This window comes from Hemitrygon akajei, chromosome 1, assembly GCF_048418815.1.
Source record: "Hemitrygon akajei chromosome 1, sHemAka1.3, whole genome shotgun sequence".
Lineage (NCBI taxonomy): Eukaryota > Metazoa > Chordata > Chondrichthyes > Myliobatiformes > Dasyatidae > Hemitrygon > Hemitrygon akajei.
Genome location: NC_133124.1, coordinates 182,589,229 through 182,615,625, shown reverse-complemented (window position 1 = coordinate 182,615,625; position 26,397 = coordinate 182,589,229). Strand labels below are relative to the sequence as shown.

Here is a 26,397-nt window from a genome sequence, read left to right as displayed (position 1 = left end):
TGTGGACTGCATGGGACCCAGACCAGTCTGTCACATTGGACCTTGAAGACCTTGCTAATGTCCAAATAGACAACATCCACTGCCATCTGGCCTTTTCAGGTACCTCTCCAAAAACAACTTGCCCCTCAGGTTCCTACGAATCCTCTCCCCTCTCACCTTAAACCTGTGCCCTCTAGTTCTTTATTTCCCAACCCTGGGGAAAAAGGGTGAGCACATTCACCCTATCTCCATCCCTCATGGTTTCTTTCACCTCTAGAAAGTCGCCCCTCAGTCTCCTGTGCTCCAAGGAATAAACTCCTCGCCTGCACAACCTCTCCCTTTACACCCTGATCCTCGAATCCTGGCAAAGTTCATACATATCTCCACTGTTCTCTTGTCCACCGCCAAAGGGACGATCTCATGGTGGTTACCCACCTCAGTTTGACCTCCCATTCCCAATCGGACATGCCTTTCCATGATCGCTTCCACTGTGACAATGAGGTTGCAGGTGTAACTCCGCATATTCCATGCGGGAAGCCTCCAATTATTTCCCTAACTTCGGCTAATTTCTCCCCCCTCCTCTCTTTTTCCATTCTACATTCTAGCTTCCCTAGCACCCCTATCTCCTCATCTGCCCATCATGTCCCTCTGCTTCCCTTCTTCCACCCCCTTTCCACTCTCCTCTCCTAGCCCTTCACCTCTTCCACCTCTTGCCTCCCAGCTTCTCACTTCATCCCCACTCCTTCACCCATCCACCTCTTCCACCTATCACTTGCCAGCTAGTACCCCTTCCCCTCCCCCTTTCTTTTTCTGACTTCTGCCCCCTTCCTTCCTAGTTCCGATGAAGGGTCTGGGACCAAAGTGTCCACTGCTCATTCCCCTCCACAGTTCAGCCTGGCCTGATGTGCTCCTTGTGTTTATTGCTCCCCACATCTGTGCAACTTCTTTGTTTTTACCCTCTGCACTCTTTTAAGTTTAACAATACCTTTCCTACGGCAGGACGACAAACCTGAGCACAGTACTCGTGAGCGCAGCCCCACTGATGCCTGTAAAACCACACCACGACCTTGCAATGTTACACTCAGTGCCCCAGTGGATGAGGGCCAGTAGGCCAGACCAAACCCGAACGTTCCCGACTCCAGTGTGCCCACCTGGGCCCCACGTGGGACCTTATCAACAGCTTTACTGAAGTGTATGTCGCTCGCATGCTCGTCGATACACATTTCAATCTCTTCAACGCAGTCCTGGCAGATTCCCTATCACTCAGTCCCTCGAGCCCTGGCAGCATCCATGTAAATCTCCTCCCCACTCTTCCCAGTTTAATAACATCCTCCCTGTAGCAGGGCGGCCGAGACTGTTCTCCCGACAAATGCCCCCCCCACCCCCAGAGGACTCTGTTCCACACGCTCCCCAGCACTTTCCCAGGAGAAGGGGCCAGACTGGGACATCTAGCACGAGCGGTGACCTCATCAGCCACAGGGGGCAGGGATCAGCTCCGTGCTGGCGGTGGGAGTGCAGTTGGGCTGTAATCTTATGGATGAAGGCAGGGTGTTGGTTGGGGGCGGGGGGGGGGGGGGGGCGGGTAGGGAGTCTACTCACCAGACACCATCCGGCAGTTGCCTAGGGAATTCCCCTGTGCCATCGTCAGGGCAACCAGCACCTGCTTCATCCGCAGGTACTCCTCCTCCACCGCCTGGGAGATGAGAGGGGCAGGCGTTAGTGAAGCGCGACGAGCCACAGAGACGCAGGGACGGTTTGCGACTGGGAAGCAATGAGGTGCAGCGGAAGGGCAGTGGTGTGCGGAGAGCCAGTAGGGTATCATGGCAATGCCAGGACGCAGCAACAAGAATGCAGAGGAGGGCAGAGTTCAGCTGAACGTGCAGTTTTGTACAGAGATGAAAGGCAAAAATGAAACTATAAAACCATACAGGCACAGCACAGGAGGTCACAGGCGGTGAGGAAGGACGCAGCAAAGTACTGCAAGCAGCCACCAAAGAGTGAGCCAACGCAGTCGAGGAGCGCAGCGACGGAACGCAGAGACGCGCTCGCCAGGGGGGCAGTGTCGGCTTCTGGGGAGCCAGGGGTCTCACCTTCAGACGCTGCAGCTTGACCACGAGGCTGTTCATCTTCCGCTCTATTTTCTCCACCTGATCCTGTGAGAGTACAACGGGGGCACTGCACGATTCGGGATCGTTACCTCCCGGCGCCGGAACCCCGACATCATCGGCAGCAGGGGGCTTAGCTGACCCGTCCTCGGCTAAGGGTCGGACAGAGGAGCAGGGGTGAGCCACTCAGACCATCTACCCGCCCAAGGATTCAATAATTCACCTCTGATATACCCTCCCACCGATTCAATAATTCACCTCTGAGATACCCTCCCACCGATTCAATAATTCACCTCTGAGATACCCGCCCAAGGATTCAATAATTCACCTCTGGGATACCCGCCCGTCCAATTCAATAATTCACCACTGAGATACCCGCCCGTCCAATTCAATAATTCACCTCTGAGATACCCGCCCGTCCAATTCAATAATTCACCTCTGAGATACCCGCACGTCCAATTCAATAATTCACCTCTGAGATACCCGCCCGTCCAATTCAATAATTCACCTCTGAGATACCCGCCCGTCCAATTCAATAATTCACCTCTGAGATACCCGCCCGTCCAATTCAATAATTCACCTCTGAGATACCCGCCCGTCCAATTCAATAATTCACCTCTGAGATACCCGCCCGTCCAATTCAATAATTCACCTCTGAGATACCCGCCCGTCCAATTCAATAATTCACCTCTGAGATATCCGCCCGTCCAATTCAATAATTCACCTCTGAGATACCCGCCCGTCCAATTCAATAATTCACCTCTGATGTACCCGCCCGTCCAATTCAATAATTCACCTCTGAGATACCCGCCCACCGATTCAATAATTCACCTCTGAGATACCCGCCCCTCGATTCAATAATTCACCTCTGAGATACCCGCCCGTGCAATTCAATAATTCACCTCTGAGATACCCACCCGTCCAATTCAATAATTCACCTCTGAGACACCCGCCAGTCCAATTCAATAATTCACCTCTGAGATACCCGCCTGTCCAATTCAATAATTCACCTCTGAGATACCCGCCCCTCCAATTCAATAATTCACCTCTGAGATACCCGCCCGTCCAATTCAATAATTCACCTCCGATATACCCGCCCGATTCAATAATTCACCTCTGAGCTACCCGCCCATCCAATTCAATAATTCACCTCTGAGATACCTGCCCCTCCAATTCAATAATTCACCTCTGAGATACCCGCCCGATTCAATAATTCACCTTTGAGATACCCGCCCGTCCAATTCAATAATTCACCTCTGAGATACCCGCCCGTCCAATTCAATAATTCACCTCTGAGATACCCGCCCGTCCAATTCAATAATTCACCTCTGAGATACCCGCCCGTCCAATTCAATAATTCACCTCTGAGATACCCGCCCGTCCAATTCAATAATTCACCTCTGAGATACCCGCCCGTCCAATTCAATAATTCACTTCTGAGATACCCTCCCGTCCAATTCAATAATTCACCTCTGAGATACCCGCCCGCCAATTCAATAATTCACCTCCGATATACCCGCCCGCCAATTCAATAACTCACCTCTGAGATACCCGCCCGTCCAATTCAATAATTCACCTCTGAGATACCCGCCCGTCCAATTCAATAATTCACCTCTGAGAAACCCTCCCGTCCAATTCAATACTTCACCTCTGAGATACTCGCCCATCCAATTCAATAATTCAACTCTGAGATACCCGCCCACCGATTCAATAATTCACCTCTGATATACACTCCCGTCCAATTCAATAATTCACCTCTGTTTTATCCGCCCATCCAATTCAATAATTCACCTCTGATATACCCGCCCATCCAATTCAATAATTCACCTGTGATATACCTGCCCAATTCAATAATTCATCTGTGAGATACCCGCCCGCCCAATTCAATAATTCAACTCTGAGATACCCGCCCGTCCAATTCAATAATTCACCTCTGAGATACCCGCCCGTCCAATACAATAATTCACCTCTGAGATACCCTCCCGTCCAATTCAATAATTCACCTCTGAGATACTGGCCCATCCAATTCAATAATTCACCTCTGAGATACCCGCCCACCGATTCAATAATTCACCTCTGATATACCCTCCCGTCCAATTCAATAATTCACCTCTGTTATATCCGCCCGTCCAATTCAATAATTCACCTCTGATATACCCGCCCATCCAATTCAATCATTCACCTGTGGTACACCTGCCCGTCCCATTCAATAATTCACCTGTGATATACCTGCCCAATTCAATAATTCATCTGTGAGATACCCGCCCGTCCAATTCAATAATTCACCTCTGATATACCCGCCCGTCCAATTCAATAATTCACCTCTGATGTACTCGCCCGTCCAATTCAATAATTCACCTCTGATGTACTCGCCCGTCCAATTCAATAATTCACCTGTGAGATACCCGCCCCTCCAATTCAATAATTCACCTCTGAGATACCCGCCCGTCCAATTCAATAATTCACCTCTGAGATACCCGCCCGTCCAATTCAATAATTCACCTCTGAGATACCCGCCCGTCCAATTTAATAATTCACCTCTGATGTACTCGCCCGTCCAATTCAATAATTCACCTATGAGATACCCACCCGTCGAATTCAATAATTCACCTCTGAGATACCCGCCCGTCCAATTCAATAACTCACCTCTGAGATACCCGCCCGATTGAATAATTCACCTCTGAGATACCCGCCCGTCCAATTCAATAATTCACCTCTGAGATACCCGCCCGATTCAATAATTCACCTCTGAGATACCCGCCCCGCCAATTCAATAATTCACCTCCGATATAACCGCCCTCCAATTCAATAATTCACCTCTGAGATACCCGCCCGTCCAATTCAATAATTCACCTCTGAGAAACCCTCCCGTCCAATTCAATACTTCACCTCTGAGATACTCGCCCATCCAATTCAATAATTCAACTCTGAGATACCCGCCCACCGATTCAATAATTCACCTCTGATATACACTCCCGTCCAATTCAATAATTCACCTCTGTTTTATCCGCCCATCCAATTCAATAATTCACCTCTGATATACCCGCCCATCCAATTCAATAATTCACCTGTGATATACCTGCCCAATTCAATAATTCATCTGTGAGATACCCGCCCGCCCAATTCAATAATTCAACTCTGAGATACCCGCCCGTCCAATTCAATAATTCACCTCTGAGATACCCGCCCGTCCAATACAATAATTCACCTCTGAGATACCCTCCCGTCCAATTCAATAATTCACCTCTGAGATACTGGCCCATCCAATTCAATAATTCACCTCTGAGATACCCGCCCACCGATTCAATAATTCACCTCTGATATACCCTCCCGTCCAATTCAATAATTCACCTCTGTTATATCCGCCCGTCCAATTCAATAATTCACCTCTGATATACCCGCCCATCCAATTCAATCATTCACCTGTGGTACACCTGCCCGTCCCATTCAATAATTCACCTGTGATATACCTGCCCAATTCAATAATTCATCTGTGAGATACCCGCCCGTCCAATTCAATAATTCACCTCTGATATACCCGCCCGTCCAATTCAATAATTCACCTCTGATGTACTCGCCCGTCCAATTCAATAATTCACCTCTGATGTACTCGCCCGTCCAATTCAATAATTCACCTGTGAGATACCCGCCCCTCCAATTCAATAATTCACCTCTGAGATACCCGCCCGTCCAATTCAATAATTCACCTCTGAGATACCCGCCCGTCCAATTCAATAATTCACCTCTGAGATACCCGCCCGTCCAATTTAATAATTCACCTCTGATGTACTCGCCCGTCCAATTCAATAATTCACCTATGAGATACCCACCCGTCGAATTCAATAATTCACCTCTGAGATACCCGCCCGTCCAATTCAATAACTCACCTCTGAGATACCCGCCCGATTGAATAATTCACCTCTGAGATACCCGCCCGTCCAATTCAATAATTCACCTCTGAGATACCCGCCCGATTCAATAATTCACCTCTGAGATACCCGCCCCGCCAATTCAATAATTCACCTCCGATATAACCGCCCTCCAATTCAATAATTCACCTCCGAGATACCCTCCCGCCAATTCAATAATTCACCTCCGAGATACCCGCCCGTCCAATTCAATAATTCACCTCTGAGATACCCGCCCGTCCAATTCACTAATTCACCTCTGATGTACTCGCCCGTCCAATTCAATAATTCACCTCTGAGATACCCGCCCGTCCAATTCAATAATTCACCTCTGAGATACCCGCCCGTCCAATTCAATAATTCACTTCTGAGATACCCGCCCGATTCAATAATTCACCTCTGAGATACCCGCCCGATTCAATAATTCACCTCTGAGATACCCGCCCCGCCAATTCAATAATTCACCTCCGATATACCCGCCCTACAATTCAATAATTCACCTCCGAGATACCCGCCCGCCAATTCAATAATTCACCTCCGAGATACCCGCCCGTCCAATTCAATAATTCACCTCTGATGTACCCGCCCGTCCAATTCAATAATTCACCTCTGATGTACCCGCCCGTCCAATTCAATAATTCACCTCTGAGATACCCGCCCGTCCAATTCAATAATTCACCTCTGAGATACCCGCCCGATTCAATAATTCACCTCTGAGATACCCGCCCCGCCAATTCAATAATTCACCTCCGATATACCCGCCCCGCCAATTCAATAATTCACCTCCGAGATACCCGCCCGCCAATTCAATAATTCACCTCCGAGATACCCTCCCGTCCAATTCAATAATTCACCTCTGAGATACCCACCCGTCCAATTCACTAATTCACCTCTGATGTACTCGCCCGTCCAATTCAATAATTCACCTCTGCGATACCCACCCGTCCAATTCAATAATTCACTTCTGAGATACCCGCCCGATTCAATAAATCACCTCTGAGATACCCGCCCGATTCAATAATTCACCTCTGAGATACCCGCCCCGCCAATTCAATAATTCACCTCCGAGATACCCGCCCGCCAATTCAATAATTCACCTCCGAGATACCCGCTCGTCCAATTCAATAATTCACCTCTGATGTACTCGCCCGTCCAATTCAATAATTCACCTCTGATGTACTCGCCCGTCCAATTCAATAATTCACCTCTGAGATACCCGCCCCTCCAATTCAATAATTCACCTCTGAGATACCCGCCCGTCCAATTCAATAATTCACCTCTGAGATACCCGCCCGTCCAATTCAATAATTCACCTCTGAGATACCCGCCCGTCCAATTCAATAATTCACCTCTGAGATACCCGCCCGTCCAATTCAATAATTCACCTCTGAGATACCCGCCCGTCCAATTCAATAATTCACCTCTGAGATACCCGCCCGTCCAATTTAATAATTCACCTCTGATGTACTCGCCCGTCCAATTCAATAATTCACCTATGAGATACCCACCCGTCGAATTCAATAATTCACCTCTGAGATACCCGCCCGTCCAATTCAATAACTCACCTCTGAGATACCCGCCCGATTGAATAATTCACCTCTGAGATACCCGCCCGTTCAATTCAATAATTCACCTCTGAGATACCCGCCCGATTCAATAATTCACCTCTGAGATACCCGCCCCGCCAATTCAATAATTCACCTCCGATATAACCGCCCTCCAATTCAATAATTCACCTCCGAGATACCCTCCCGCCAATTCAATAATTCACCTCCGAGATACCCGCCCGTCCAATTCAATAATTCACCTCTGAGATACCCGCCCGTCTAATTCACTAATTCACCTCTGATGTACTCGCCCGTCCATTTCAATAATTCACCTCTGAGATACCCGCCCGTCCAATTCAATAATTCACCTCTGAGATACCCGCCCGTCCAATTCAATAATTCACTTCTGAGATACCCGCCCGATTCAATAATTCACCTCTGAGATACCCGCCCGATTCAATAATTCACCTCTGAGATACCCGCCCCGCCAATTCAATAATTCACCTCCGATATACCCGCCCTCCAATTCAATAATTCACCTCCGAGATACCCGCCCGCCAATTCAGTAATTCACCTCCGTGATACCCTCCCGTCCAATTGAATAATTAACCTCTGAGATACCCACCCGTCCAATTCACTAATTCACCTCTGATGTACTCGCCCGTCCAATTCAATAATTCACCTCTGAGATACCCACCCGTCCAATTCAATAATTCACCTCTGAGGTACCCACCCGTCCAATTCAATAATTCACCTCTGAGGTACCCGCCCGTCCAATTCAATAATTCACTTCTGAGATACCCGCCCGATTCAATAATTCACCTCTGAGATACCCGCCCGATTCAATAATTCACCTCTGAGATACCCGCCCCGCCAATTCAATAATTCACCTCCGAGATACCCGCCCGCCAATTCAATAATTCACCTCCGAGATACCCGCCCGCCAATTCAATAATTCACCTCCGAGATACCCGCCCGTCCAATTCAATAATTCACCTCTGATGTACCCGCCCGTCCAATTCAATAATTCACCTCTGATGTACCCGCCCGTCCAATTCAATAATTCACCTCAGAGGTACCCGCCCGTCCAATTCAACAATTCATCTCTGAGATACCCGCCCGTCCAATTCAATAATTCACCTCTGAGAGACCCGCCCGTCCAATTCACTAATTCACCTCTGATGTACCCGCCCGTCCAATTCAATAATTCACCTCTGAGATACCCACCCGTCCAATTCAATAATTCACCTCTGAGATACCCACCCGTCCAATTCAATAATTCACCTCTGAGATACCCGCCCGATTCAATAATTCACCTCTGAGATACCCGCCCGATTCAATAATTCACCTCTGAGATACCCGCCCCTCCAATTCAATAATTCACCTCTGAGATACCCGCCCCTCCAATTCAATAATTCACCTCTGAGATACCCGCCCGTCCAATTCAATAATTCACCTCTGAGATACCCGCCCGATTCAATAATTCACCTCTGATACCCGCCCGTCCAATTCAATAATTCACATCAGAGATACCCTCCCGTCCAATTCAATAATTCACCTCTGAGATACCCGCCCGTCCAATTCAATAATTCACTTCTGAGATACCCGCCCGATTCAATAATTCACCTCTGAGATACCCGCCCGTCCAATTCAATAATTCACTTCTGAGATACCCGCCCGTCCAATTCAATAATTCACCTCTGAGATACCCGCCCGTCCAATTCAATAATTCACCTCAGAGATACCCGCCCGTCCAATTCAATAATTCACCTCTGAGATACCCGCCCGTCCAATTCAATAATTCACCTCTGAGATACCCGCCCGTCCAATTCAATAACTCACCTCTGAGATACCCGCCCGTCCAATTCAATAATTCTCCTCAGAGATACCTTCCCGTCCAATTCAATAACTCACCTCTGAGATACCCGCCCGTCCAATTCAATAATTCACCTCTGATGTACCCACACGTCCAATTCAATAATTCACCTCAGAGATACCCGCCCACCGATTCAATAATTCACCTGTGGTACACCTGCCCGTCCCATTCAATAATTCACCTGTGATGTACCTGCCCAATTCAATAATTCATCTGTGAGATACCCGCCCGTCCAATTCAATAATTCACCTCTGATGTACCCACCCGTCCAATTCAATAATTCACCTCTGAGATACCCGCCCGATTCAATAATTCACCTCTGAGATACCCGCCCGATTCAATAATTCACCTCTGAGATACCCGCCCCTCCAATTCAATAATTCACCTCTGAGATACCCGCCCCTCCAATTCAATAATTCACCTCTGAGATACCCGCCCGTCCAATTCAATAATTCACCTCTGAGATACCCGCCCGATTCAATAATTCACCTCTGATACCCGCCCGTCCAATTCAATAATTCACCTCTGATACCAGCCCGTCCAATACAATAATTCACCTCTGAGATACCCGCCCGTCCAATTCAATAATTCACTTCTGAGATACCCGCCCGATTCAATAATTCACCTCTGAGATACCCGCCCCTCCAATTCAATAATTCACCTCTGAGATACCCGCCCGTCCAATTCAATAATTCACCTCTGAGATACCTGCCCCTCCAATTCAATAATTCACCTCTGAGATACCCGCCCGTCCAATTCAATAATTCTCTTCTGAGATACCCGCCTGTCCAATTCAATAATTCACCTCTGAGATACCCGCCCGTCCAATTCAATAACTCACCTCTGAGATACCCGCCCGATTCAATAATTCACCTCGGAGATACCTGCCCCTCCAATTCAATAATTCACCTCTGAGATACCCGCCCGTCCAATTCAATAATTCACTTCTGAGATACCCACCTGTCCAATTCATTAATTCACCTCTGAGATACCCGCCCGTCCAATTCAATAACTCACCTCAGAGATACCCGCCCGTCCAATTCAATAATTCACCTCTGATGTACCCACCCGTCCAATTCAATAATTCACATCAGAGATACCCTCCCGTCCAATTCAATAATTCACCTCTGAGATACCCGCCCGTCCAATTCAATAATTCACTTCTGAGATACCCGCCCGATTCAATAATTCACCTCTGAGATACCCGCCCGTCCAATTCAATAATTCACTTCTGAGATACCCGCCCGTCCAATTCAATAATTCACTTCTGAGATACCCGCCCGTCCAATTCAATAATTCACCTCTGAGATACCCGCCCGTCCAATTCAATAATTCACCTCAGAGATACCCGCCCGTCCAATTCAATAATTCACCTCTGAGATACCCGCCCGTCCAATTCAATAATTCACCTCTGAGATACCCGCCCGTCCAATTCAATAACTCACCTCTGAGATACCCGCCCGTCCAATTCAATAATTCTCCTCAGAGATACCTTCCCGTCCAATTCAATAACTCACCTCTGAGATACCCGCCCGTCCAATTCAATAATTCACCTCTGATGTACCCACACGTCCAATTCAATAATTCACCTCAGAGATACCCGCCCACCGATTCAATAATTCACCTGTGGTACACCTGCCCGTCCCATTCAATAATTCACCTGTGATATACCTGCCCAATTCAATAATTCATCTGTGAGATACCCGCCCGTCCAATTCAATAATTCACCTCTGATGTACTCGCCCGTCCAATTCAATAATTCACCTCTGAGATACCCACCCGTCGAATTCAATAATTCACCTCGGAGATACCCGCCCGTCCAATTCAATAATTCACCTCTGAGATACCCGCCCGTCCAATTCAATAATTCACCTCAGAGATACCCGCCCGTCCAATTCAATAATTCACCTCTGAGATACCCGCCCGTCCAATTCAATAATTCACCTCAGAGATACCCGCCCGTCCAATTCAATAATTCACCTCTGAGATACCCGCCCGTCCAATTCAATAACTCACCTCTGAGATACCCGCCCGATTCAATAATTCACCTTGGTGATACCCGCCCGTCCAATTCAATAATTCACCTCTGAGATACCCGCCCGTCCAATTCAATAATTCACCTCTGAGATACCCGCCCGTCCAATTCAATAATTCACCTCTGAGATACCCGCCCGTCCAATTCAATAATTCACCTCTGAGATACCCGCCCGTCCAATTCACTAATTCACCTCTGATGTACCCGCCCGTCCAATTCAATAATTCACCTCTGAGATACCCGCCCGTCCAATTCAATAATTCACCTCTGATATACCCGCCCGTCCAATTCAATAATTCACCTCAGAGATACCCGCCCGTCCAATTCAATAATTCACCTCTGAGATACCCACCCGTCCAATTCAATAATTCACCTCAGAGATACCCGCCCGTCCAATTCAATAATTCACCTCAGAGATACCCGCCCGTCCAATTCAGTAATTCACCTCTGAGATACCCGCCCGTCCAATTCAATAACTCACCTCAGAGATACCCGCCCGTCCAATTCAATAATTCACCTCAGAGATACCCGCCCGTCCAATTCAATAATTCACCTCTGATGTACCCGCCTGTCCAATTCAATAACTCACCTCAGAGATACCCGCCCGTCCAATTCAATAATTCACCTCTGAGATACCCGCCCGTCCAATTCAATAATTCACCTCTGAGATACCCGCCCGTCCAATTCAATAATTCACCTCTGATGTACCCGCCTGTCCAATGCAATAATTCACCTCTGATGTACCCGCCCGTCCAATTCAATAATTCACTTCAGAGATACCCGCCCGTCCAATTCAATAATTCACCTCTGAGATACCCTCCCGTCCAATTCAATAATTCACCTCTGAGATACCCGCCCGTCCAATTCAATAATTCACCTCTGAGATACCCGCCCACCGATTCAATAATTCACCTCTGATATACTCTCCCGTCCAATTCAATAATTCACCTCTGTTATATCCGCCCGTCCAATTCAATAATTCACCTCTGATATACCCGCCCGTCCAATTCAATAATTCACCTGTGGTACACCTGCCCGTCCCATTCAATAATTCACCTGTGATATACCTGCCCAATTCAATAATTCATCTGTGAGATACTCGCCCGTCCAATTCAATAATTCACCTCTGATATACCCGCCCGTCCAATTCAATAACTCACCTCTGAGATACCGCCCGTCCAATTTAATAATTCACCTCTGATGTACTCGCCCGTCCAATTCAATAATTCACCTCTGAGATACCCACCCGTCCAATTCAATAATTCACCTTGGAGATACCCGCCCGTCCAATTCAATAATTCATCTCTGAGATACCCGCCCGTCCAATTCAATAATTCATCTCTGAGATACCCGCCCGTCCAAGTCAATAATTCCCCTCTGAGATACCCGCCCGTCCAATTCACTAATTCACCTCTGATGTACCCGCCCGTCCAATTCAATAATTCACCTCTTATATACCCCTCCGTCCAATTCAATAATTCACCTCTGAGATACCCACCCAATTCAATAATTCACCTCTGAGATACCCGCCCACCGATTCAATAAGTCACCTCTGAGATACCCGCCCGATTCAATAACGCGCGTGTTTGTTCCGCTACATGTTTTCCTGTATCTCATGTTGGGTGTGTGTGTGTGTATTTTGTGTGTACATGTGTGCTGTGTGTTTGTGTGCATGTTTTCCTGTATTGTGTATTCTGGTGCGTGCTGTTTGAGCGTGTTACCATAACTACCAACATTCCCTTCCCTGGGGTCTCCCCATCCCTACTTTCTGTCTCACCAACATTCCCTTCCCCAGGTCTCCCTATCCCGACTACTGTCCAGTCCCCCCATCCCTGCCACTGTCTCACCAACAATCCCTTTCTCCACGTCCCCCATCTCTACTACCATCCCACCAAAACTCCCTTCCCCCAAATCCCCCCACTCCTACTACATCCCCACCAACATTCCCTTCCCCCATCCCTACTTATTGTCCCACGAACATTCCCTTCCCTGAGGTCTCCCTATTACTGTCCCTCCAGCTTTTCTTTTCTCATGGATCCCATTGCTATAACTGTCTCAGAAATATTCCCTGCCCCAGGCCTCCCACCCCTATACTATCCCACTGAGATAGCCTTCCCTTGAGATGTGTCCCACTAACATTCCATTGCCTCGGGATCCTAACCCTGTAACACACGAACACACCATCCCAAAACAATCTCACAAACACTCACCTCCCTCGGCATCGTATTCCCATAACTGTTCCACCAATGTCCCATCCCTTTAACCGTCCCACCGATATTCCATGGCCTGAGACTCCCTCACCTTCCCAGTTCTCCTGCTCCTCCCCATCTCTGGTCCCCTCCGACGTCTCCTCTCCGTCCTCTGCCCGTCCGCTGGTTTCTCCGGGGTCCGCTGGGGCCCCCTCGCTTTGCTCCGCACCGCTGGCCAAGCCTTCCCCCGGGGCGGTCCTCTTGCCGGAGCACAGCTCCCACTTCAACCCGTGCACTGCGGAGGTGGGGGGGTTTAAGAGATGGTCGTTAGGATCGTTCTCCACACCACCACCCTCTCCAAGCTGTTTAACTGGGGGGGGGGGGGGGAATGGGTGGAGAGAGTGGGCGCGGGGTACTTGCAGGCAGGGCAAAGGGAACAGAGGGCAGGGAGGCACGGATATATCAGCGTGGAGAAGGACAAGCCTAGAAAGAGAGCATGAGGGGAATGGAGGGAACGGGGAGAGAGAGAGAGATAGGGTGGAGAGCAGGGATAGGCTAGGGAAAGTAACAGAGGGTCTGGGAGTGACTTGGGGCATAGCGAGAAAGGGAGTGGCTGGTGGAGAGAGTCGGGCGTGCGTGTCCGCCGGGGTGCACTGTCCTTGCATGTGTACAGGTTGTGTGAGTGTGAGTGTCATCGACTCAGAGCACTGCAGCTCAGAATCAGGCCCTTTGGTCCATCTAGTCATCTAGTCCATGTTGAACTGTTTATCCTGCCTAGCCCCATCCACCTGCCCCTGGTCTATAGCCCTCCATACCCCTCCCATCCCGGCTGCTCACCTCACTTTCGCAGCAACCTCCGAGTGAAGATCCGCCACCACCCCCCCCCCCCCCCCCCCAGGTTCCCTTAAACATTCACCCATAACCTATGACCTGTAGCTCTAGTCTTACTGAATCTCAGTGGAAAAAGCCTGCTTGCATTTACTCTATCGATACCCCTCAGAACTTTGTATACCTCTATCAAATCTCCCCCATTCTGTACTCAAGGGATAAAGTCCTAACCTATTCAACCTTTCCCTTTCACTCATATCCTCAAGACTTGGCAATATCCCTGTAAATTTTCTCTGTGTCTGTGCAATCTTATTAATACCTTTCCTGTATGTAGCTGATCAGAGCTATATATTATACGCCATACTTGGTTTCCACTTCAACATTACATTCTGTCTCCTGTACTCAGTGCTCTGATGTATGGGGTCCAATGTGTCATTACAACCCTATCGACTTGTGACGCACTTTCAAAGAATTCTGGATCTGTATTCCCAGATTCCCCTGTTCTACTGGACTCCTCACCAGGCAGGTCCTACCCCAGCTGGTTCCTCCAAAGTGCAACACCTCACACTTGTCTGCATTGAATTCCGTCTGCCATTCATCACCCCATTTTTCCAGCTGGTCTAGATCCTGCCGCAAGCTTTGACAGCCTTCCTCGCTGTCCACTACAGCCCAATCTAGGTGTCATCCGCAAAGTTGCCGATCCAGTTTACCACATTATCATCCTGATATTGATACAGATGACAAACAACAACGGACCCAGCACCGATCACTCTGGCACACCGCTAGCCACAGGCTCTAGTCAGAGACGCTACTACCTACTACCAGTCTCTGGTTTTTACCTAGACCAATTTACTACCTCAATATGAATGCTGAGCAACTGAAGCTCCTCGTGGGATCCTGTCAAAGGTCTTGCTAAAATGGCATGAATGTGTAGGTATCTGCGTGAGTCGGTGTGTACACGTTACAAACATGTGCATGCAAATGTGTGCTTACGTGCAAGTGATGAGGAGGGAGAGAGGGGGAGGGGGAGGGGGAGGGGGAGAGAGAGGGGAGAGAGGGGGGAGAGAGGGGGAGGGGGAGGGGGAGGGGGAGAGAGAGGGGAGAGAGGGGGGAGAGAGGGGGAGGGGGAGGGGGAGAGAGAGGGGAGAGAGGGGGGAGAGAGGGGGAGAGAGGGGGAGAGAGGGGGAGAGAGGGGGAGAGAGGGGGAGAGAGGGGGGAGAGAGGGGGAGAGAGGGGAGAGAGAGGGGGAGAGAGGGGGGAGAGAGGGGGGAGAGAGGGGGGAGAGAGGGGGGAGAGAGGGGGGAGAGGGGGAGGGGGAGGGGGAGAGAGAGGGGGGAGAGAGGGGGGAGAGAGGGGGAGGGGGAGGGGGAGAGAGAGGGGGGAGAGAGGGGGAGAGAGGGGGGAGAGAGGGGGGAGAGAGGGGGAGAGGGAGAGAGGGGAGAGAGGGGAGAGAGGGGAGAGAGGGGAGAGAGGGGAGAGAGGGGAGAGGGGGAGAGGGGAGAGAGGGGGAGAGAGGGGAGAGAGGGGGAGAGAGGGGGAGAGAGGGGGAGAGAGGGGAGAGAGGGGAGAGAGGGGAGAGAGGGGGAGAGAGGGGGAGAGAGGGGGAGAGAGGGGGGAGAGAGGGGGAGAGAGGGGGGGGAGAGAGGGGGGAGAGAGGGGGGAGAGAGGGGGAGAGAGGGGGGAGAGAGGGGGGGCGGGGCAAAGAGAGGGGGAGGAGAGCGCGAGAGAAAGACAGACAGATACACACAGACACTGTGCGTTCATGTGGGGGGGGGGTTCCACATTTTCTACTGGTGATGGGAATTTGGCTGAGTGGGGGGGGGGGGGAGGAGAAGAATGGACACTCACCATCCTCCAATGCCTCATCTGCCCACCGCTCTGAAGGTCCTGAGGCCAGTTTGGACAGGTCAATGTCGTTGGCCTTGAGCTGCTCGGTCAAGAGCTGGGCGAGAGTCTCTGCGGGGGGCCGCTCATCCACCACCGGCTCTCCCGCGCCACCGTCCTGGAGCAAACCGTCGCTCAGCTTCCTGCGGCAGGAACACGTCAGATGGTGACGAGTGAAGCAAAGACCCGGACCCAAAGTCACTCCCTCATCCCAGTGTCACGACAGCAACCCAGCGGCACAGCATTACTCACATTGACCCAAGTCAGTCTGACCTGAGCCTGGGGTCACGACCTGACCTGACCTGAGGCTAAGGTCACGAACCAATCCAAACCCAGGGTCATGACCCTACTAGGTCTAGTTTAGGGAAATTACAATAGGATATCGTCCCAGAGATCACCTCATGCTGGGGGATTTCCAGCAAGGGTCATGATCCCACTCAGCTTGACCTAGAGGTCAGAGTGGTATGACCCTAAATCAAGACCTCCCTCCTTGCAAACCAGCCCCCCACCCCTGCAAGTGCTGTCCCAAACTCAACAGCATTCTCCTGGCAACCCGAATCCCCAAGCTTGACCCCTGCCAAAGGTGAGAGGTCAGGCCCTCAGGCTCAAGAAAGATGTCACCTCTCCCCTTTACCCCCACACTCACCCGCAACTGGCCCCCACAATCCACGCCCTTCTCCTTACTCCCTTACCCCCAATCCTCAGCCCTCTGCTCCCCTCTCTCATCCCAACCTTACACTCCCCAATCTTCCCCCCACCTCAAACTGCTCGCCAATTCCTCAACCCCTACCGCCCATGTCTCCCTCCCCTCGTCTCCCTGCAAAAATCACAGCCAACACCTGCTCTCGCACCCCTCTCCCACCCACTCCCCTCACCCTCACACCCTCACCAGTCAGCTCCGAACCGATTCGATCGCGGGTCGAGAAGCCATTCTCCGAGCTCATCATTGGCTCCCTGCAGTGGGGGTCAGAGGAAATGGGATTAGTTGACAGGGGGGTAAGAAGGGGTGGGAGGTGTTGGGGCAAGGGCGAGGGGTGGTCAGAAAGGGGAGGAGGAGTTGGGAGAGGTTAAGTGGGTGGTAGACAGTGGTGAGGCGTAAAAGTTGTGTGAGGGTTTAAAGGTGATGACAAGGTGAGGATCAAGACGGTGGTCAGGAAGAGGAGTTGTAAGAGGGTGATGATGGAAGGGGAAAGAGGGAGGTGGGAGGAAAAAAATAATTGGGGGAAGAGTGGATTTGGGGGGACGTGGGTGTGGGGTAGAAGATGAGTGGAAGATTTCAAATGGATTAAAAGGGGGTGAGGGTGAAAAGTTGATGGAGTTAAAGGTGAAACGGGATTGAAATCGAGGATAACGGGGGAAAGGCAGCAATGTGCGTTGACAACAATTGAGAGGGGGTGAGGGGACAAAGCAAGATGATTTGATGGGGAAGGGGGCGAGAGGTGTTGGGGGTTGCAGAAGGGGTGAAGGGTTTTGGAAAAAGGAATGGTTGAGGATGTGAAGGGGAAAATATTGGGATGCGGGAGGGATATTGAGCGTGATGAGAAGGGCACAAGAGGAATTGAGGGGTAAAGGCGGAGAGGCAAGAGAATGTGAGAATGGGAAAGGGGTGGAAGCAGTTGAAAGGAGGTAAAGTGGGCAAGAGGGGTTGAGGGAAAGAGATGAGAAGGATTGTAGAGGGCAAGAGGACCAGAAGAGGCAACGAAGATTAATAGGAAGGAAATGAAGGGTTGAGGGGGGTAAGGGGAGAAGAGGAGCAGACAGGGATCAGAACAACAGAAATGTCTGAACTGTACACACTCCCGACCTCTCCCACACCCCATGCACGTCTCCAAACCAGTGTCCCTCGTCACTACCACCCCACCCCTCCCTCCCGGTTTCACACACTCTCCCATTCCTCCGTCACGCAGAAGACTGTCACGACGTTCACCGGCGTTCCCAATCATATAAGCCTCTGTGGGATCTCCCCTCAGCTTCTGCAGCTCCAGAAGAAAACAACCCAAGCTTGTCCAACATCTCCTATAGCTTGTGCCCTCTAAACCAGGCAGCATCTCCTCTGCGCCCTCCCCAAAGTCTTCCCATTCTCCCTGTAACAGGGCAACCAAAGCTGAATGCGATCGTCTAGATGGGACTGGTCAGAGATTTACAAAGCTGCAGCATAACTTACTGAAGCTCAGACTCAGTGGCCCAGCTGCTGAAGGCAAGCGTGACGTGCACCTTCTTTACCACCTTGCCCACTTGCGAGGCTACTTTCAGACTGGTCTCCAAGATCCCCTGTTGCTAAGGGTCTCAGCTTGACCGTCTACCATCCCTTTACATTTGAACTCCCTAAGCACCGCTCCTCAGCTTGCCCGGATTAAACCCCACCTGGCATTTCTCCCCTGGGTCTGCAGCTAAAACAAGGGATGCTGTACTTACGTGGGACTGAGGGGGCATTTCCCGGAGGCGGGTACCAGGCTGTTTCGACCTGCCATTGATGGCTTTGCGAGATTCAGGGCTGCTTGCGTGCTCTGTATTCTTTCACACCAGCTGCAGGAGACAGGAGAGGGTTCTCAATTGTCTCAAACGGCTCAACGAGGTCCCGTTTTCCCTAGCCAACCCTGACTCTGGCCGCGACATGGGACTCACCTGCGCCTCTCAGACACAGTCGATGCGACCAGCTCGTAAATCTGGGGGCCCGTCCACGTCTGGAAGAGGATGAAGAAGGCCTTACGGTCTGGAAGAGAGGAAGGTGGAGGGTATTAGAGGGAGAAATGGATAGTGGGGGGGAGGAGTTGGACAGCAGCCGAGCCTCGGCTAAATGCGTGATTGGACCACATGTGCACACCCGGGTGCGTACGCACGGAATACACGTGGGAATAAATACTCAGGACACACACAAAGGAAACCCGCACAAATACACAATCACGCACACAAAACACAGGAATAGACACAGGACATGCACAAAATACAGGACATACAATATCGGAATAGGTGTATCAAGTCGCAAGAACACACGCGCACACACAATACAAATGCACTCACACCACACAGGAATACGTGCACAGAAATACACGTGAACAACACACACTAAACACTGGCACGTGCATACACACGCACACAGAAGCGAGGAAGCACGTGGGTGAGGGGAGAGGATGACAGGAGGATTGTGAGGGTAAGAGTAACGGGGGGAGACAGAGAGGGACAACGTGAGTTAGGGAAAGATGGAGGGGAGCAGAGGGCAGGAGAGGGTGAGGAGGGTGACAGGCAGCGAGGAGGCGGAAGGACAACGCGGGGAGAGTGGGAGTGATGGGGAAGGGGGGAGGGGAAAGGAGAGGAGGCTGGGGAGAGATAAAGGGAGAGAAGACGAAGGGAGAGACAAGCATGAGGGGGAAACGGAGGGAGGGTGAGAGGGAGAGGCGAGCGTGGGAGCGGAAAGGAAGGGAGAGGGGAATGAGACACGAGACCGAGATGGTGGAGACAGGAGGGGAAGAGCAATGGTTGAGCGGAGAGGGCGAACTGACACAGCATCAGACTTGCGTCCCCAAACCTGCACCCCATCCTACCCTCGCGTGCCTTCCCACCCCTGGCCCTGTCGCCTATGCCGCACCCACCTGTGGCCACGTCGCGGGCCAGCACACTGCCCAGCCTGACGATGGGACACAGAAGCTGCTTTCCCTCGGCAGTGCTGCTCGAATTCTTGCTGTGGCACTTGAGAACCATCCGGTCGTCCACCTTCTGCATCAGCACCAGGCTGTCGTCCAGCAGCAACACGTGCACGTCTGCAGACAGAGGGGCGTCAGACACGGGCTGAGAGGGTGAGGCGGAGGGAGGGGGGAGCGGTGTGCTGAGGGAGATGGGGGATGGCTGAGAGATGGGAGGGAGTGGGGGAATGGGGGGGAACGAGAAGAAACAAAGAAAGAAAGAAAGAAAAAGCAGAAAAGAAGGAACCCAGAATATGGACACACACAATGCTGGAGGCACCCAGCAGGCCAGGCAGTATACAGGAAAAGTGTATAACTGACGTTTTGGGCCAAAAACCTTCGGCTGAATAGGGAGTCTACTTTGTATCTTGGATCCTGACTCCACATCCCAGATGGAGATGGAGATTCTGGAACCACGCCTTGCCAGCCTCGAGACCGCCTACCTCCAGTGCAAATCACCTCAAACAGGGTCCTGAACCTGCACTAGGGACTCCACACTTAATAAAACCACAACTGTCCTTGTACCCAGACATAAGCCCGTAAACCCTTTGGCTTGTTCCACAACCTCACTCACCAATTGCCTTCTCCTTAGTCAACCTCCAGACCAGTGGCCCTTCATGGTCCATCCGTTTCTGCGTGAGATCCAGGTTCTGTAGCGAGAGGCACAGGGGTCAAGGTGAAAGTCAAGTTTATGGTCAGATGCACAGGTCCATGTGTGGACAGGTGCAACGAAAATCTTACTTGCACAGGCACGGAGCATCACGTAAGCTGCATGCACGAGGAAAATATAATTTAATCATAAATTATGCACCTTTTTTTTTTACAGAAAAAAAACACAATTAGAACAAAACCTGTGTATTGTTGTTGTACAAAGTGCTCACATTGTTGCTGTACTGAGTCAGTGCCGGTTGGTTCAGGGACCAAACGGTTGCAGGGAAGTAGCCGTTTGTGTACGTGGTGGTGTGGGACTTCAGGCTTCTGTACCTTAAGCTCGATGGGAGAAGTGAGAAGATGGCTTTATTGATGAAGCACCTTCTGTAGATAATACAAATGGTGGGGAGGGACATGCCTGCAATATGTTGGGCTGACTCCACCAGTCTCTGCAGCTTCTTGCATTCCTGCACGTTCGAATTGCCGCATCAGGTACAATGCAACCGGTCAGGACACTTTCAATGACACTTTACAGAGTGCTCAGTGACAATGCCAAACCTCTTTAGGCTCCTAAAACAGTAAACACCTTCCTTGAGATTACGCCTGTGTGCCTGGCCCAGAACAGGTCACCCGATACGTTCCTGCCCAGGGGTTTCAAGCTGCTGACTCCGCCTCCTTCCCCTTCCTGAGGGCAGCCCTCAGCTCTTTACCTTCGGCGACGGTGAGCAAGAGGGTGTCGTTGCAGCACCACTCGACCAGCTGTAATGTCTCATTCCAGCCAGATGACTCATCACTGCCGGCGATGATATCAGCAAATTTGAACATAGCCACGGAGCTGTGCTTAGCCACGCCGAGGACAGGCATTGGGATAATTATCCCTCCTGTGTTTGCTGGAGATTCAGTACCACTAGGAACTGCCCACCCCTTCAATACCCTTATTTATTAAGATCCAAGCTTTAATGCTTAATTTGTATTTATTAAGGGTGGATGGGAGTCCCAAGCACTCTGCGGTACTGAAGAAAGAACGTGCAGGGAGAAAAAAAAACTTATCATTAAACTTTTAGTTCCTAACTTCTACAGTTGTTCCTGAACATTGGTATCTCAGAGGATCTACCCTGGATCCAAAACACTGATGAAATTATGAAGGAGGCAGACCCACAATTCCTGAATGGTGCAGAGTATTGCAGACTCAGCCAGCTCCACCACAGGCACAACCCTCCACTTCTTCAGGAGGTGGTGCCTCAAGAAAGTAGCATCCATGACCATATGGCCATCCGGAACAGAGATGGTCATTACGACCATCAGGGAGGTGGTACTGGAGCCAGAAGACCCACACTCAATAATTCAGGAACAGCTTCTTCGCCTTCGCTCTGAGATTCCTGAATGGTCCATGAACACTGGCTCATTATTCCTTTATTCTGCGCTATACATTTATGTTGAAATTTATAGTCATTCAACTTCTCTTCTCACTGTACTGCTAAGTTAGTGATAATAAATCCAATTCCATAAATAGTGGGGTGAATTCGTGAGAGAATATAATCTCCTTAAAGGTGCCAGGAGATGTTTATAATGGGTACAACTTGAGCAACTAACTCGAGAATTAGAATGGGTATATCATGACCAGGTGAGACTTGGGGTCTTTTAATACTCTCCAGGTTTGAGCGAGGCAGGAGCTGAAGGACGGGGGTGCAGCAGAGCGAAGTTTAACATGGGATGCTGCTTCCAGAGGGAGAGGGGAGGTGTTACAGGTACAGAGAGATATGGGGAAGGGGTAAGGGGGAGTGAAACGGAGAGTGGGGGTTAAGGGGAATTGGGACAGAGAGGGTGGTAAGGGAGATTGGGACGGAGAGAGCAGAAAGGGGGATTGGGACTGAGACAGCGTTAACGAGCATTGTACAGACAGAGAAGGAAGTAAATTGGTACAAAGAGAATGGGGAAAAGGGGATTGATGGAGAGAGAGGGGAAGGGATTGGGATGGAGAGAGAGGGAAGGGATTGGGATGGAGAGAGAGGGGAAGGGATTGGGATGGAGAGAGAGGGGAAGGGATTGGGATGGAGAGAGAGGGGAAGGGATTGGGATGGAGAGAGAGGGGAAGGGATTGGTACAAGAGAATGCGGAAAAGGGGATTGGTACAGAGAGATAGGGGAGGGGGTTGGGAGAGAGAGAGAGGGGAAGAGATTGGGATGGAGAGAGAGGGGAAGAGATTGGGATAGAGAGATAGGGAAGGGAGTTGGAGAGAAAGAGGGGGAGGGATTGGATGGACAGAGGGGAAGGGATTGGGATAGAGACAGGGGAAGGGATTGGGATGGAGAGATAGGGAAGGGGGCTGGGATAGAGAGATAGGGAAGGGGGTTGGGAGAGAGAGAGGGGAAGAGATTGGGATGGAGAGGGGAAGGGATTGGGATGGAGAGGGGAAGGGATTGGGATGGAGAGGGGAAGGGATTGGGATGGAGAGAGGGGAAGGGATTGGGATGGAGAGAGAGGGGAAGGGATTGGGATGGAGAGAGAGGGGAAGGGATTGGGATGGAGAGAGAGGGGAAGGGATTGGGATGGAGAGAGGAGGGGAAGGGATGGGATGGAGAGAGAGGGGAAGGGATTGGGATGGAGAGAGAGGGGAAGGGATTGGGATGGAGAGAGGGGAAGGGATTGGGATGGAGAGAGAGGGAAGGGATTGGTACAAAGAGAATGCGGAAAAGGGGATTGGTACAGAGAGATAGGGGAGGGGGTTGGGAGAGAGAGAGGGGAAGAGATTGGGATGGAGAGAGAGGGGAAGAGATTGGGATAGAGAGATAGGGAAGGGATTGGGATGGAGAGAGGGGAGGGATTGGGATGGACAGAGGGGAAGGGATTGGGATAGAGGACAGGGGAAGGGATTGGGATGGAGAGATAGGGAAGGGGGTTGGGATAGAGAGATAGGGAAGGGGGTTGGGAGAGAGAGAGGGGAAGAGATTGGGATGGAGAGGGGAAGGGATTGGGATGGAGAGGGGAAGGGATTGGGATGGAGAGGGGAAGGGATTGGGATGGAGAGGGGAAGGGATTGGGATGGAGAGGGGAAGGGATTGGGATGGAGAGGGGAAGGGATTGGGATGGAGAGGGGAAGGGGGGATGGAGAGGGGGGGAGGGATTGGGATGGAGAGGGGGGGAGGGATTGGGATGGAGAGGGGGGAAGGGATTGAGATGGAGAGAGGGGAAGGGATTGGGATGGAGAGAGGGAGGAATGGATTGACATAGAGAGAGAGGAAGGAATTGGGATAGAGGACAGGGGAAGGGGATTGGGATGGACAGAGATGAGAGGATGGGATAGAGAGAGGGGAGGAGTCTTGGGATGGAACGATGGGGGAAAAGTCAGATTGGAAAGGAGTGAGGGGGAAGGGGTCAGTGAGAAGTGAAGGAGTTTGGGACAGAGAGACTGGGAAAGGGGTTGCGACAGAGTGAGAGGTTGAAAGGGCTTGGGGCAAAAAGCAGGGGATTCGAACAGAGAAGAGAATGGAGATAGAAAAGAAGGCAGGGAAATGATGAAAGAGGAAGAATTGATTGATTGGTAGGTGGGGTGGTTGATTGGGGAGGTGGGAGGTGTTGATGGTGGAGGTGACATTGACAGAGAGACAAGGGACTGTGAGAAAGAGAGGTAGGGGAAATTGATCGAGAGAGAAGACAGTGAGCTTGGACAGCAGTTGGGAGGTGGGGGGGGGGGTGGGATTCAGTGGGATCAATGCTACTTCTATTTCCTATACAGAGACCAACCCTTCACGTACACGGTAATAAACCTCCCGCACACACAGCCCGGACAGAAATAATCTCACAGTGAGGATGTCTATTGTCCGTGTCAGATTAGTTCACCTCCCACACACCTCTCTTTTGACAACACCAAACCAACCACCTTACCTTGACAAGTTCAACCACGAATGGATCAGTAGTTTGTCTTAAGTTTGTGACATCAAGTCGACGCTGGTAATCGTGCAGGCGCTGTAAGGGTTAAATGTCAGATCTTAACTCAGACACACAAACTGCAGAAACCACCCTCTCTCCACACTGTCCCATCATCCCATCACACACTCCTGGGGTCAGACACAGAGAGATCCCTCCACACCGTCCCATCACACACTCCCGGGGTCAGACACAGAGTGAAGCTCCCTCCACACCGCCCCATCACACACTCCCGGGGTCAGACACAGAGTGAAGCTCCCTCCACACCATCCCATCACACACTCACAAGGTCACACACAGAGTGAAGCTCCCTCCACACCGTCCATCACACACTCCCGGGGTCAGACACAGAGTGAAACTCCCCCCGCACTGTCCCCATCACACACTCCCAGGGTCAGACACAGAGTGAAGCTCCCTCCACACCGTCCCATCACACACTCCCGGGGTCAGACACAGAGTGAAACTCCCCCCGCACCATCCCATTACACACTCCCGGGGTCAGACACAGAGTGAAGCTCCCTCCACACCGTCCCATCACACACTCCTGGGGTTAGACACAGAGTGAAGCTCCCTCCACACCGTCCCATCACACACTCCCGGGGTCAGACACAGAGTGAAACTCCCCCCCGCACCGTCCCATCACACACTCCCGGGGTCAGACACAGAGTGAAGATCCTCCACACCGTCCCATCACACACTCCCGGGGTCAGACACAGAGTGAAGATCCCTCCACTATCCACACTACCCCTCCCATGGCATGGCAGTTCTCTCCCCAACTTCCCACGGCGTTTCATACCCGCAAGTTCTCCATTTCCCGCACTTCCTGGTTGACATCCTTCAGGATATTGCGACAGCACTCCGCCACCTGCAGCACCCTCTGCTTCTCATCACCTTCCTCTGTTGTTGCGGAGACAAAGGGAAAGTTAGACACGGCCCACGACGGGACAGCGACAATCAACACCCCCTGCTCCACCAGTGTACGGCACACAAAATGCTGGAGGAACTCAGCATGGCAGGGGCTGAATAAACAGTCGATGTTTCTGGCCAAGACCCTTCTCCAGGACTGGAAAGGTTGGGGTGCGCAGCCGGAATAAGAAGGTAGGGGGAGGGGAAGGAGTACAAGCTAGAAGGTGGGGAGGGGGAACGAAGGAAGAAGCTGGGAGGTGTCTGGTGGGAAAGGTGAAGGGCTGATTGGAGAGAGGAGAGTGGACCGTGGTACAAAGGGACACCAGAGCAAGGTGACAGGGAGATAAGGAGTAGAGAACAGGTGAGAGAAGAGCCGGAGTGAGGAATGGAAGAAGAGAGAAGGGGGGAGGGGACAGAAATTAGTGTAAAATAGAGAAATCGATGCTCATGCTTTCAGGTTGGAGGCTGCCCAGATGGAATATGAGGTGTTGCTCCTCCAGCCTGAGCATGGCCCCATCTTGGCGGCGGAGTGACATGTCAGAACGGCCACCGGGAGACCCCGCTTGTTGCGGACGGGAGTGAAGGTGCACGAGAAAGCGGTTCCCCGACCTGTACCTGCTGATGATTATTTTCGTTATTTAGTGATACAGTGTGGGTGGACGAATCAAGCCACACCATTCCAGCGACCACCCACAAACCTGAACCTAATCACAGGACAACTTATAATGACCAATTAAGTGCCGGGAGAGAGATTAGCTGGGGGGGGGGGGGGGGGGGGGGGTGATGAACGAATCAGAATCAGGTTTATTATCACTGGCGTGTGACGTGAAATTTGTTAACCTAGCAGCAGCAGTTCAATGGAAGGGAATCACAGCGGGAGTG

At 51.1% G+C, this 26,397-nt stretch overlaps 1 protein-coding gene across 1 annotated transcript in view; it reads right to left on the bottom strand.

Moving 5' to 3' along the window:
• The window catches only part of arhgef1 (Rho guanine nucleotide exchange factor (GEF) 1), an 88,595-nt gene that overhangs the window by 3,641 nt on the left and 58,557 nt on the right, over positions 1-26,397 (bottom strand). Inside the window, 11 exon segments of the mRNA XM_073045720.1 lie at positions 1,579-1,672; positions 2,070-2,236; positions 13,752-13,934; positions 16,316-16,495; positions 17,241-17,305; positions 18,767-18,877; positions 18,977-19,064; positions 19,942-20,109; positions 20,606-20,681; positions 24,568-24,648; positions 25,406-25,506. Coding sequence (XP_072901821.1) covers positions 1,579-1,672; positions 2,070-2,236; positions 13,752-13,934; positions 16,316-16,495; positions 17,241-17,305; positions 18,767-18,877; positions 18,977-19,064; positions 19,942-20,109; positions 20,606-20,681; positions 24,568-24,648; positions 25,406-25,506 — 1,314 coding nt within the window.